The sequence below is a fragment of the Eretmochelys imbricata genome, chromosome 1, assembly GCF_965152235.1.
Source record: "Eretmochelys imbricata isolate rEreImb1 chromosome 1, rEreImb1.hap1, whole genome shotgun sequence".
NCBI lineage: Eukaryota > Metazoa > Chordata > Testudines > Cheloniidae > Eretmochelys > Eretmochelys imbricata.
In genome coordinates this window covers 3,592,975-3,605,540 of record NC_135572.1, presented here as the reverse complement: position 1 = coordinate 3,605,540, position 12,566 = coordinate 3,592,975, and the positions used below count along the sequence as shown (strand labels likewise).

Here is a 12,566-nt window from a genome sequence, read left to right as displayed (position 1 = left end):
TTATCTGCAGTGATTTTCTATTTGCTTGAAGATCATTGATGAAAATATTGAATAGCATCAGGCCTAGAATTGATCCCTGCAGAAACTCACTCCAAACAGCCCCATTCACTAACAATGGCCCATTCTGCTTTCTGAGATCTATCAGTTAGACAGTTTGTAGTCCATTTAACATATGTTCTACTGATATTGTACAGTGTTTATTTTTTTATCTGAATGTTTTCCCTAGTAAATCAAATGACTCATAGAAATTGAAGTCTATTGCATCTGTGTGATTCCCTTGATCAACCAAATGTGTTCTCTCATTAAAGAATGAAATTGGGTTTGTTTGTCAAGACCTGTTTTCCATAAATCCAATCATTGACTGGCATTAATTATATTCCTAGACTTTTTTAAACTAATCCCAGACCAGCTTTTCCACTGCTTCTTTTTTAAAAGCTTTCTCTTTATTTTTAATTGTTTAAATTTAACACAGTGCTGTCCTGTATATGCTTTTTCATATATATGTATTTTATCACCTGATGTGATATGAGTACCTTGTACTGCTTCTTTCCAAATGCAGAACAAAAATATTTCTTGAACACATCTACCTTTTCTGCAACATTAACAAGTTTCCTTTCTCCCTCTAGGAATTGGCCTAAACCTTTTCTAGGATTTCTTTTCTTCATAATATACTGAATAACCCCCTTCTTGTGACCCTTAGCCCTGCCAAGCACGGATTTCTCCCTGATACCTTCATATTCCTTATCAACTTTCATAAATTCCAATTTGTATTGTTTGTTATCTATTTTCCCTTTTTACAGCTGGTTATATGTTGCTTCCTCCCCACCTCCACCCCAATTGCTGCCTTCCCTTTGCCACTGAAAGGGCTTTTTAGCTAATGTTGTCCACTTTCTTGACTGTGGTATTCATTCCCATTTTTCTCTCTAAAGTTTTCCTCCCAATCAGTTTTATTGATATTTTGTCTCAGCTTGGGGGAATTAGCCCTTTTGAAGCACTAAGTGTCTATCGATGTTACTGGTAGGGAACTGTTCTCTGTTTCTCCATTTGAATGTAATCAGATCCATTGTTTATTTTGTTCTTCTCTATTATATGCACCCTTCTTTGTCTCTTCTCTAAACTAAACAGTCCCGGACTATTCAGTCTGTCTGTATCTGGCAGCCTCCCCCATTCTCATAGCCTGTCTCAGAAACCCCCTTTCTATCTGCTATACACTTTATAGAGACTGAGTGACCACAACTGAGCGCGTGTCCAGAGCAGTTTATCCTCCATCCCCTTCCTTAGGTATCCGAACATTGTCTTTGTTTTGGCCACTGCTGTGAATGAGCAACTGTTTCCATGGAGTTGCTATCAACGATGCCCGGGTCTTTTTGCTGAGGTATGTTCTCATTGGGATGTTTCCTCAGCACGCAGCTTGGCAAAGGTTTGTTTTTTCTACTCAGATTTTGAGCAACTATGTGAATGGGGAACTCCCTACAGCATGGACTCTCTCGCTTGGGTTTCATTGCTTCATTACATAATGGATAGATGATGTATAAACAGTACCCACACTTGTGTTTCCTCTGGTGCCTATGAAGGTTTCCCACACCATGATATGTAGGAATTATTGACACATGGAGCACCATGAAACATGGAATTAGCATTAGTAGGGTCAGTTTATAATTCATTCCTCTGAATAATGAAAATATCATTTCTCAGTGTGTGAAGAGCGACCGATCTGCTTCCCCCATGAGAACAGCCCCCAGTAGTGCATGTAGTGTCTCACATTAACACTGTCTCTCCATCCAGGTATTTGTCCTGCAACCATCATGCTAGACCCTGGGCACATACAGGGGAACATACGGTACATGCAGGAGACGCCGTTCTGCCTCAGAGTTGGACGCCTTCTCCCCTACAACATGTCAGATTCCAACACAACTGACTTCACCAACCCCTCCACCTTCATCCTGCTGGGCATTCCTGGCCTGGAGATGGCCCATGTCTGGATCTCCATCCCTTTCTGCACCATGTACGTCATAGCTGTCTTGGGGAACTTCACCATCCTGTTCATCGTGAAGAGGGAGCCGAGCCTCCGTGGGCCCATGTACTATTTCCTCTGCATGCTTGCTGTCACCGACCTGGTCCTGCCTACATCCATCCTGCCCAAAACGCTGAGCATCTTCTGGTTCAATTCCAGGGAGATAGATTTCAGTGCCTGCCTCACCCAGATGTACTTCATTCACTTCTTCACAGGGATGGCGACTGGGATCTTCGTGGCCATGGCCTTGGATCGCTACGTGGCCATCTGCGATCCCCTGAGACATTCCACCATCCTGACAAACCCCATGGTTGCCAAGATCGGCCTGGCCATGGTTCTGCGCAGCAGCATATTTGTACTGCCCTATCCCTTCCTGGCAAGGCAGTGGCCATATTGCAGAACCAACATCATCCCCCACACATACTGCGAGCACATAGCTGTGGCGAAGCTGGCCTGCGCTGACATCCGAGTCAGTAATTACTATGGCCTCTTTTTGCTATTCTCTGGGATGGGTCTGGATATGCTTTTTATCACCGTGTCCTATATCCAGATCCTCAGAGCCGTCTTCAGCCTCCCCACAAAGGACTCCCAGCTCAAGACTTTTGAGACCTGCATCTCCCACCTCTGTGCTATCTTAACCTTTTACGTCCCATCTCTCTTCTCCTTCCTCACGCACCGGTTTGGCCACAATGTGCCCCTGCATTTCCACGTTCTCATGGCCAACGTGTACCTCCTGGTGCCCCCCATGCTAAACCCCATCATCTATGGTGTGAGGACCAAACAGATCCGGGACAGGCTGCTCTGGCTCTTTACTCATAAAGGGACCTAAAGTTTTCTCCTGGTGCTCTCGCTTTCAGACTGAGCTCCATACAGAACTGGCTGGTGATGTGGTGCTGGACCCTCTTCCCTGAATCACTTACTGGATAGTCAAAGAGACATGAAACCCTTTCCTGACCTGAGTGTACTGTATTAGTGGAACAAACTGGGGAATTCATTTGTGTATAACTCATCAATTCACAGGGTTGCCATCTTTGTAATTACTGGTATCTGGACTCCAGCCCCTGCCACACCTCTCCTGCTAAGGCTTCACCCCTGCTCTGCCTTTCCCCCCCCCAAGGCTCCTCCCCTGTCGCTCGCTCTTCTCGTCCTCTCCCCCTGTCACTTGATGGTTCATCTCCACCTGCCTCCCCCTCTCCAGCTACAAGGGAACCATTTCAGATTTTGTTTGGGGGGGTGGTGGTCAATTTTAACCATGATTCCAGTGTCTATTTAGGCACTTTAAATCTGTAGTTCTTTTGGCAGATAACTTAACAATTAGCTCACAGAAGCGTTGTATCTAATTCCTATATAAAGGAAAGAAAAATAAATAAATATTAGACCCACTCAACTCTAATACTAACATGTTCTGATATTTTGTGGCAAGTCACTGAAGGGACATTGGTTAGGTTTAGAAATTTAATGTCTATTCTTACTTTGTTACTAAGTCTGAGAAGAGAGAGACCCTTTCAGGACTCCTGGGTTCCATCTCAGCTCTGGAAGGGGAGTGGGATCTACTGGGTTACAGAGGGGGCAGATGCATCTGGGGTCTATATAAGAACATCAGAATGGCCATACTTGGTAAGACCAATGTTCCATCTAGCCCAGTATCCCGTCTTCCAACAGTGGCCAATGCCAGGTGCCCCAGAGGTAATCAACAGAACAGGTAATCATCAAGTGATTCATCCCCGTCATCCCCTCCCAGAGTCTGGCAAACAGGCTAGGGACACCTTCCCTGCCTATCCTTGCTAATAGCCATTGGTGGACCTATCCTCCATGAATGTCTCTAGTTCTTTTTGGAAACTGTTATATTTTTGACCTTCACAACATCCTCTGGCAAAGAGTTCCACAGGTTGATTGTGAAGAAATACTTTATTTTCTTTGTTTTAAATCTGCTAGCTATTAATTTCATTGGGTGACCCCTAGTTCTTGTGTTATGTGAATGAATAAATAATATTTTCTTATTCAATTTTCCAGATCACTTGTGATTTTGTAGACCTCTATCATATTCCCCCTTAGTCATCTCTTTTTGAGGCTGAAAAGTTCTAGTCTTTTTAATCTCTCCTCATATGGGAACTGTTCCATACCCCTAATAATTTCTGTTGCCCTTCTCTGTACCTTTTCCAAATCCAATAAATCTTTGATGAGATTGGGTGACAAAATCTGCATGCAGCATTCAAACTGTGGGCATAGCATGGATTTATATAGAGGGAATATGATATTTTCAGTCTGATTCTCTATCCCTTTCTGATAGATTCCCAACATTCTCTTACCTTTGACAGCCATTGCAGATGGAGAAGATGTTTTCAGAGAACTATTCACAATGACTCCAAGATCTCTTTCTTTATGGGTAACAGCTCATTTAAACCCTATTGTTCTGTATATATAGTTGGGATTATATTTTGCCATGTTCATTACTTTGCATTTATCAACACTGAATTTCATCTGCCATTGTGTTGCCCTGTCACCCAGGTTTTGTGATTCCTTTGTAACTCTTCTCAGTCTGCTTTGGACTTAAGTATCTGAGTAATTCTGATTCATCGGCAAGTTTTGCCACCTTGCAGTCTACCCCGATTCCCAGATCGCTTGTGAATATGTTGAACAGCACTTGTCCCAGGACAGACCCCTGGGGAACACCACGATTTACATGTCTCCATTTTCACCATTTATTCTGACCCTTTGTTTCATATTTTTTAATGGGAGTGTCTGGGAATGCTTTCAGCTCATCAAATGATCCTTAGTTTAATTTAATGACAAGCCTTTTGTTATGTTAATCACCCTGCCTCTGTTTATAAACAAACTCCCTGCCCCAGATGGCACCCAGAAGCCGAAAACCATCCTGTCTTGGTAAAACCCAGATGGGTGGAAACCCTGTTAACTCAGGTTTCAGAGCGGTAGCCGTGTTAGTCTGTATCAGCAAAAACAATGAGGAGTCCTTGTGGCACCTTAGAGACGAAACAAATTTATTTTGTCATAAGCTTTTGTGGGCTAGAACCCACTTCATCAGATGCATGGAGTGGAAAATACAGGAGCAGGTATAAATACATGAAAAGATGGGAGTTGCCTTATCAAGTGTGAGGTCATTCTAACAAGACAATTCAATTGACAGCAGGATAGCAAGGGAGGAAAAATAACTTTTGTAGTGGTTGTGAGAGTGGCCCATTTCAGACAGTTGACAAGAAGGTGTGAGGAACAGTAGGGGGAAATTAGTATTGAAGAAATGAGGTTTAGGTTTTGTAATAACCCAACCACTCCCAGCCTTTATTCAGGCCTAATCTGATGGGGTCCAGCGTGCAAATTAATTTCAGTTCTGCAGTTTCATGTTGGAGTCTGTTTTTGAAGTTTCTTTGTTGAAGAATTGCCACTTTTAGGTCTCTTATTGAGTGACCAGAGAGATTGAAGTGTTCTCCTACTGGTTTTTGAATGTTCTGATTTCCAACGTCAGATTTGTGTTCATTTATTCTATTAACTCAATGTTTTGTTATATGAACCATCTGTATCCTTATGTCTTTGGGCTGGAAACTTCTTGTGGAATAAAAGGGTTCCCGCCATATGGAAGAAACCATAAAAGGGGGCACCGATGTCACCATGTGGCCTCATTTCCCACACAGAAACACCTGGAAACACATGAGGAACAAAGACTGAACTGCAGGAAAAGCTGTTCCCAAGCTAAAGGGATTTCTAGCCTGTGTATGGAAGCTTGATGGACTGAGTTCAGGATCCTCACAAAAGGAAGAAAGGAGAGTGTTAGGGGGCTTATTCCTTCACCCACTCACTTCCCTGGTCCTTCTCACATGAACAGAGAGCAACAATACCCGAAGTCCAAAGGTCCAAACAATTCAATGTTTATTGGGGTGAACTTCCAGCAAGCATGATTCCAGTTTCCTTCCTTAGTGTCCCCCTTCCCAACTCTGATACCACAGAGCCTTACACCTGCGTCCCTTTTCCCATTCCTCTCCTTAGTAAAACGTGATTCCAATTTCCCCACCTCCATTCCCTGTTCCCATTACCTCCCCCACAATTTCCTGATTGACTGCAGACTATATAGAAAAACTTGAGTTCTGCTTTGCTATACCTTAATCAATTTTCCCGAAACTTAACTAACCAATCCTAGCATATTGTAACATGATTATGTAACCAATTATATCGCACCACCTTAATTAGTTTACACCCAGCAAAATTAATTATACAGCAGACAGAAACAATCACAGAACCAGACAGAGATTATAAAGACAAACAGTAGGGAAATGGGGACTACAATGATAGAACAATACAGAAATGAGAATTTCACATCCCAGCTATTGATAAGTGAGTTCTTGCCAGACAGGATGCTATCAAACTAAGTTTCCTTTTACATCTTCCAGGCACTTCCCTTTCTCTGGAGGCAACAGGCACTATCAGGATAGGGTTGTATCCTAGCAACCCAATAGCACCTTCTTTCAATGTGACTAGCATTCGCTTCCCAGCTTATGGCTGCCTCTGCTGTTTAGCCAAAGGCCTTAGCCTAAGAACAGGTCCTCAGACTGTCACAGTGAAAAAAGGCCTTGTACAGTCAGACAGTGATTTTGATTCTTTTATACCTCTATAACTAGCTAAGTGATAAGAATATACCTAAATTCTTAGAGTATAGGCCTTTACAGACAGGCCTGAATATCTATATCCTAACAGAGAGTAGCAAAATACAGACCATGGACTTCAGAAAAGCTGACTTTAATTGTCTTAGGGAACTGATGGGCAGGTCCCTTGGGAGGCTAATATGAGGGAGAAAGGAGTCCAGGAGATCTGGCTGTATTTTCAAGAAGCCTTACTGAGGATGCAGGAACAAACCATCCCGATGTGCAGAAAGAATGGCAAATATGGCAGGTGACCAGCTTGGCTTAAGTGTGAAATCTTCGGTGAGCTTACACACAAAAAGGAAGCTTACAAGAAGTGGAAACTTGGACTGATGACTAGAGAGGAGGATTAACATATTGCACAAGCATGCAGGGGTATAATTATAAAGGTCAAAATACAGCTGGAGTTGCAGCTAGCACGGGATGTGAAGGGTAACAAGAAAGTTTTCTACAGGTATGTTAGCAAGAAGAAAAAGGTCAGGGAAAGTGTGGGACCCTTGCTGAATGGGGTAGGCAACCTAGTGACAGATGATGTGGAAAAAGCTGAAGTCAGCTCCCAGACTGCTGCACTGGGCAGCACAGTATTGGGAGGAGGTGAGCAGCTCTCAGTGGTGAAAGAACAGGTTAAGGACTATTTAGAAAATTTGACATACACAGGTCCATGGGTCCAGATCTAATGCATCCGAGGGTGCTGAGGGAATTGGCTGATGTGATTGCAGATCCATTGGCCATTATCTTTGAAAACTTGTGGTGATCAGGGAGGCCCCCGATGATTGGAAAAAGGCAAATATAGTGCCCATCTTTTAAAAAGGGGGAGAAGGAGAACCCAGGGAACTACAGACCAGTCAGCCTCACCTCAGTCCCTGGAAAAATCATGGAGCAGGTCCTCAAGGAAACCATTTTGAAGCACTTGGAGGAGAGGAAGGTGATCAGGAACAGTCCACATGGATTCACCAAGGGCAAGTCATGCCTGACCAACCTGACTGCCTTCTATGATGAGATAACTGGCTCTGTGGATATGGGGAAAGCAGTGGATGTGATGTATCTTGACTTTAGCAAAGCTTTTGGTATGGTCTCCCATAGTATTCTTGCCAGCAAGTTAAAAAAGTATGGACAGGATGACTGGACTATAAGGTGGGTAGAAAGTTGGCTAGATTGTCAGACTCAACGGATAGTGATCAACGGCTCAATGTCTAGTTGGCAGCCGGTATCAAGCGGAGTGCCCAGAGGTTGTCCTAGGGCCGATTTTGTTCAACAACTTTATTAACGCTCTGGATGATGGGATGGATTGCCCCATCAGCAAGTTCACAGATAACACTAAGATGGGGGGAGAGGTAAATATGCTGCAGGGTAGAAATAGGGTCCAGAGTGACCTAGACAAATTGGAGGATTGGGCCAAAAGAAATCCGATGAGGTTCAACAAGGACAAGTGCGGAGCCTGCACTTAGGAAGGAAGAATCCCACGCACCGCTACAGGCTGGGAACCGACTGGTTAAGCAGCAATTTTGCAGAAAAGGACCTGGGGATTAGAGTGGACGAGAAGCTGGATATGAGTCAGCAGTCTGCCCTTGTTGCCAAGAAGGCCAACGGCATATTGGGCTGCATTAGTAGGGGCATTGCCAGCAGATCGAGGGACGTGATCGTTCCCCTCTATTCAGTACTGGTGAGGCCACATCTGGAGTACTGTTTTGGGCCATTCAGTTTTGGGCCCACTACCAAAATGATGTTGATATATTGGAGAGAGTCCAGTGGAGGGCAATGAATACGATCAGGGGGCTGGGGCACATGACTTATGAGGAGAGGCTGAGGGAACTGGGCTTGTTTAGACTGCAGAAGAGAAGAGTGAGGGGGGATTTGATAGCTGCTTTCAACTAACTAAAGGTGGGTTCCAAAGAGGATGGAGCTCGGCTGTTCTCAGTGGTAGCAGATGACAGAACAAGGAGCAATGGTCTCAAGTTGCAGTGGGGGAGGTCTAGGTTGGAAATTAGGAAACACTATTTCACTAGGAGGGTGGTGAACCACTGGAATGGGTTCCCTAGGGAGGAGGTTTTTAAGAGAGGTTTTTAAGGCCTGGCTTGATAAAGCCCTGCCTGGGATGATTTAGTTGGTGTTGGTCCTGCTTTGAGCAGGGGGTTGGTCTAGGTGACATCCTGAGGTCTCTTCCAAACCTTATCTTCTATGATTCTATGATTCTTCTATGACTGGGTGATTTTTTATGAGCTGTGCTCTGCAGATCTTTCTATACAGAACAAGACAGTATTTTTGGGTTTATGCCCCAAAGGTGGTGTGCACATGAGTGCTGGGTGAATCCTCTCACTCAGAGATGACTTCAGTTTGCGTCTGTAGCTGGGTGTGGCCCTGCCTGTGTGTGTGTGCTGGAACAGGCTGGAGAGCCTAATTCTGCAAAACAGGGAGAGAGAATCCAGGCTGGTGGAGCAGAAGGGGCTCAGTGAAACCCCAGTACATCCGGTGGCAGCCCAGAATGGGGGACCAACCCGTCACAGTCTCCAATAGCTGCTCTGTATCAAGGGGCAGCACAAGATCAGGCGTGAGGATATATTGAACCCAGAACCACCCCCATAAGCTCTGTCATTTTTTGGCAGCTTTCTTGCTGGGGACACATGACTAGAAGAAATGACCAGTAAATTCTGAAGTGGGCATAGCAAGAAATGCCACTGCGTGGCCAGTGATCACGTGGGTGCCAACACTTCAGTAGCACAACAGGACTGCCAGTGCGCAAATACACAGCCAGACCCCCTTACGCACCTTCCCATTGACAGATCCAGACAGTGCTCGGTTTGGAAGGAGGCTACGTTCCTTTGGGATTTGCCATGTTGATAAGGAATGAGGGGAGGAACGGCTCCCCAGACACTGTGGCGATACATCTGTTGATCCAGTTATGTGTGTGAGGCTGAGGTCGCACAAATGCAGGTGACATTCACGAAACAAGGAAAGTGAAAGGGACATTTTCGGGGATCACATATTGCACATGTGATGGGTAGCAGGAAAAACACTCTTTCATTTTCCTTTGCTCTGTACCTCAACTTGCTTTTCTCCTGTGGTACAGAGGAGAACGTCGTCTTTTTCAGTACACGGTTGTATGTCTTATATAAAAATACAAAATTAGATCTCAGGGAGCTCTAATTTGATAGATATATTGTTGTGACACTCTGTACCCCAAAGCAACACCCTGGCACCCCCATATTAACCACTGTTATATAATTGCAACAATTCTTGTACAAAATATGTCACCTCAGGTGTCTATGGAAAAGTTATGGTTTGCTGAGTATGACTATCCTCTTTGTATCCATGTCTCATTATTGTATCTGAAGTTATGAATATTGATTATCTGCCTCTATTTCAAACCTGTTTGCTCCTGTGGTAGTTCCCACAAGGTAGTTTACGTCCAGTCTAGCCAGCACATTGTGACTAGACTATTCAAGTGGATGGCCCAACAGTGAAGACAAGGGTCCATGGAAAAAGTTTATCCCCACCTGATGGACTTTCCTGTGGACGTTCTAGCCAGGGTATGGGTTAGGCCCCGGCTATGACTCACTGAAGCATGAAAATTCATCTGACACTGGACTCCGTCCTGTGCCTGTACTTTTCCAGTACTGTGCTGGGATCTTTCTTTGGGACAATGAAGTTCCCTCCACATGGCAGAAGCTATAAAAGGGAGAAGTGACATCACCACTTGGCCTCACTCCCCCACCCCCCGCCACAACTCAACACCTGAAAACACGATTAGAGGAAAAATTCTTTGAGGAGGGGCTCCCAGGCTGGCAAGGAGAAATCAAGGCATGTGTGTGGAATATTGGTGAACTGTTTGTACCATCAGGGTAAGACAATTCTTGAGTCAAATCCTGTCCAGTTTAGAGAACTCAGATTGTGATTTTGTAGATCCTACTGAATAGATAGTTGTTCGTTACTATGCTAATGAACCATCACACCAAGGGGAGAAGGTAATTCCTTGGGCTGGTAAGACACACAAAACAGGTGTGAAAGAGCTGCTTGGAGAAGACACACCTCTTAGCCCAGAGAGCACAGATCACAACCTGCTAGGAAATGGGGAGAGGGTGGGCAAGGTCCCAGTGCTGGGAATCGAGATCAAAGAGAAAGACGGAGAGAGGGATGTTGGTGGATTTTTTGCATGGGCATAACCCTGAGATTGGGAAGCAGCTCCACAGAGGGCTAGCCAACATGCAAAGTCCCCTTACATTATCATCTCACCAGACCCCGGCATAACAAGACCCCGAAGATGACCTTTGACTGAGATCCCTATTGAAGGAGACGCTGAGGGGAAAAGAAAACCAGTAACTAAACACATGTGAATGTTAAGGGAGGAGTTGAAAGGCACAATGAGTATTGAACAAACAAACTGTCCAAGCAGAAGGCATGGTTACAGTAGGCAAGTCAGGACTCCTGGGTTCTGTCTGTCATGCTCTGTGTGACCTTGGCAAGGTCACATCTCCTTTGCTTCAGTTTACCTATCTGTATAACGGGGATATGTTCAAAGTGATTTTCCTTTGCTAAGTATTTTGAAGATCCTTCAATGAAGGTGCTGCACGTTATGGTGATAATTATTGATGAGAATTACTGGTCTCTGAGCCCTTAGCGACAGCCCCATGTGCCTGCGGAAAGTGCTCGTGTCTCCCCTCATGAATCTTTCTTATAAGAACGGCCATACTGGGCTAGACCAAAGGTCCATCTAGCCCAGTATCATGTCTTCCAACAGTGGCCAATGCCAGGTGCCCCAAAGGGAATAAACAGAACAGTTAATCACCAAGTGATCCATCCCCCATTGCCCATTCCCAGCTTCTGGCAAAGAGACACTAGGGACACCATCCCAATCCATCTCGGCTAATAGCGAGGGATGGACCTATCCTCCATGAACTTACCTGGTTCTTTTTTAACCTGATCTCCAGATCTGTTTTGGAGATGAAGAAAAATTACAAAGCAGAGGGAGTAGAATATCCTACATCCGAGTCACTCACACCTTACTCTGAAGCATCTGGAGCCAGCCACTGTCAGAGACAGGATCCTGGGATAGGTACACATCCATTTATGTTTAGGAACCCAGAGCATCCTGGCTTTCACAGGTGCTGAACATCCAAAAGGCCCTAGAATCATAGAAGAATAGGGTTGGAAGTGACCTAGGTATTATCCCTAATTTTCTTACTCATCCAGTATAATTTTTAAATATACAATGATTCACAGAGCAGCCAATTCCTCTCTGAGTCAGCACAGAGCCCAGGAGTTCTCATCTCCCTTTGGGAAGGTCCCTTAATTACTGTTTACTCCTAAAGCTGGATGAAGAGCGCAGAAGCGCAGAGATGGAAAGAGAGTGATTGGCTCGAGTGTCTCCTGTGTCCAGCCTGTTTACACTGAGATGCCGCTTCGCCACTAGAGGCTGAGCGAATCCCCCTGGGATTGCACAGAGCTCTGTTATAACCAGCGCACACCACTGTATCGGCTCTCGGCGTGAGATGTTGCTGCAGATGCTGGGGTGAGAGATGTGTGGGACATGGATAGCTGAGGAGGATTCCCGGGGAAGACACTTCCGTCTCAGGATTCACAGGTACCATCTCTTGCTGAAGAGCTCACCTTCACCTTCAGTGGCACGGTGGATCCTTCAGGATGAAAGCTGTTAGTAGCTGTATAATACAAAGGCCAAACTCTGAGGCCCTGGCCCATAGTTTAATCAGGCCCCACTGAAGCTAAACTATTCTTGGTGTAAGAACTGAATCGAAACCTTGGTGTAAGAACTGCTCGACAAGCCCAGTGCAGCAACATGGGCACGGTGGGAGGGAGAATACGTCTGGGGTCCTTTCTGCTCTGCACAGCCGTTAAACATCCCAGGGCACTTTTCACAGGGAATGAGTTTGCTCCAATATCATGGGCCA

The 12,566-nt window shown here is 45.0% G+C and overlaps 1 protein-coding gene across 1 annotated transcript; it reads left to right on the top strand.

The window, feature by feature from the left end:
• The first annotated feature begins 1,844 nt into the window (after window positions 1–1,844).
• Window positions 1,845–2,843, top strand: LOC144278102 (olfactory receptor 52E4-like). Its single transcript, XM_077839282.1, has one exon. It carries the CDS (start codon window positions 1,845–1,847, stop codon window positions 2,841–2,843), a length of 999 nt encoding a protein of 332 aa, XP_077695408.1.
• The last annotated feature ends 9,723 nt before the right edge of the window (window positions 2,844–12,566 follow it).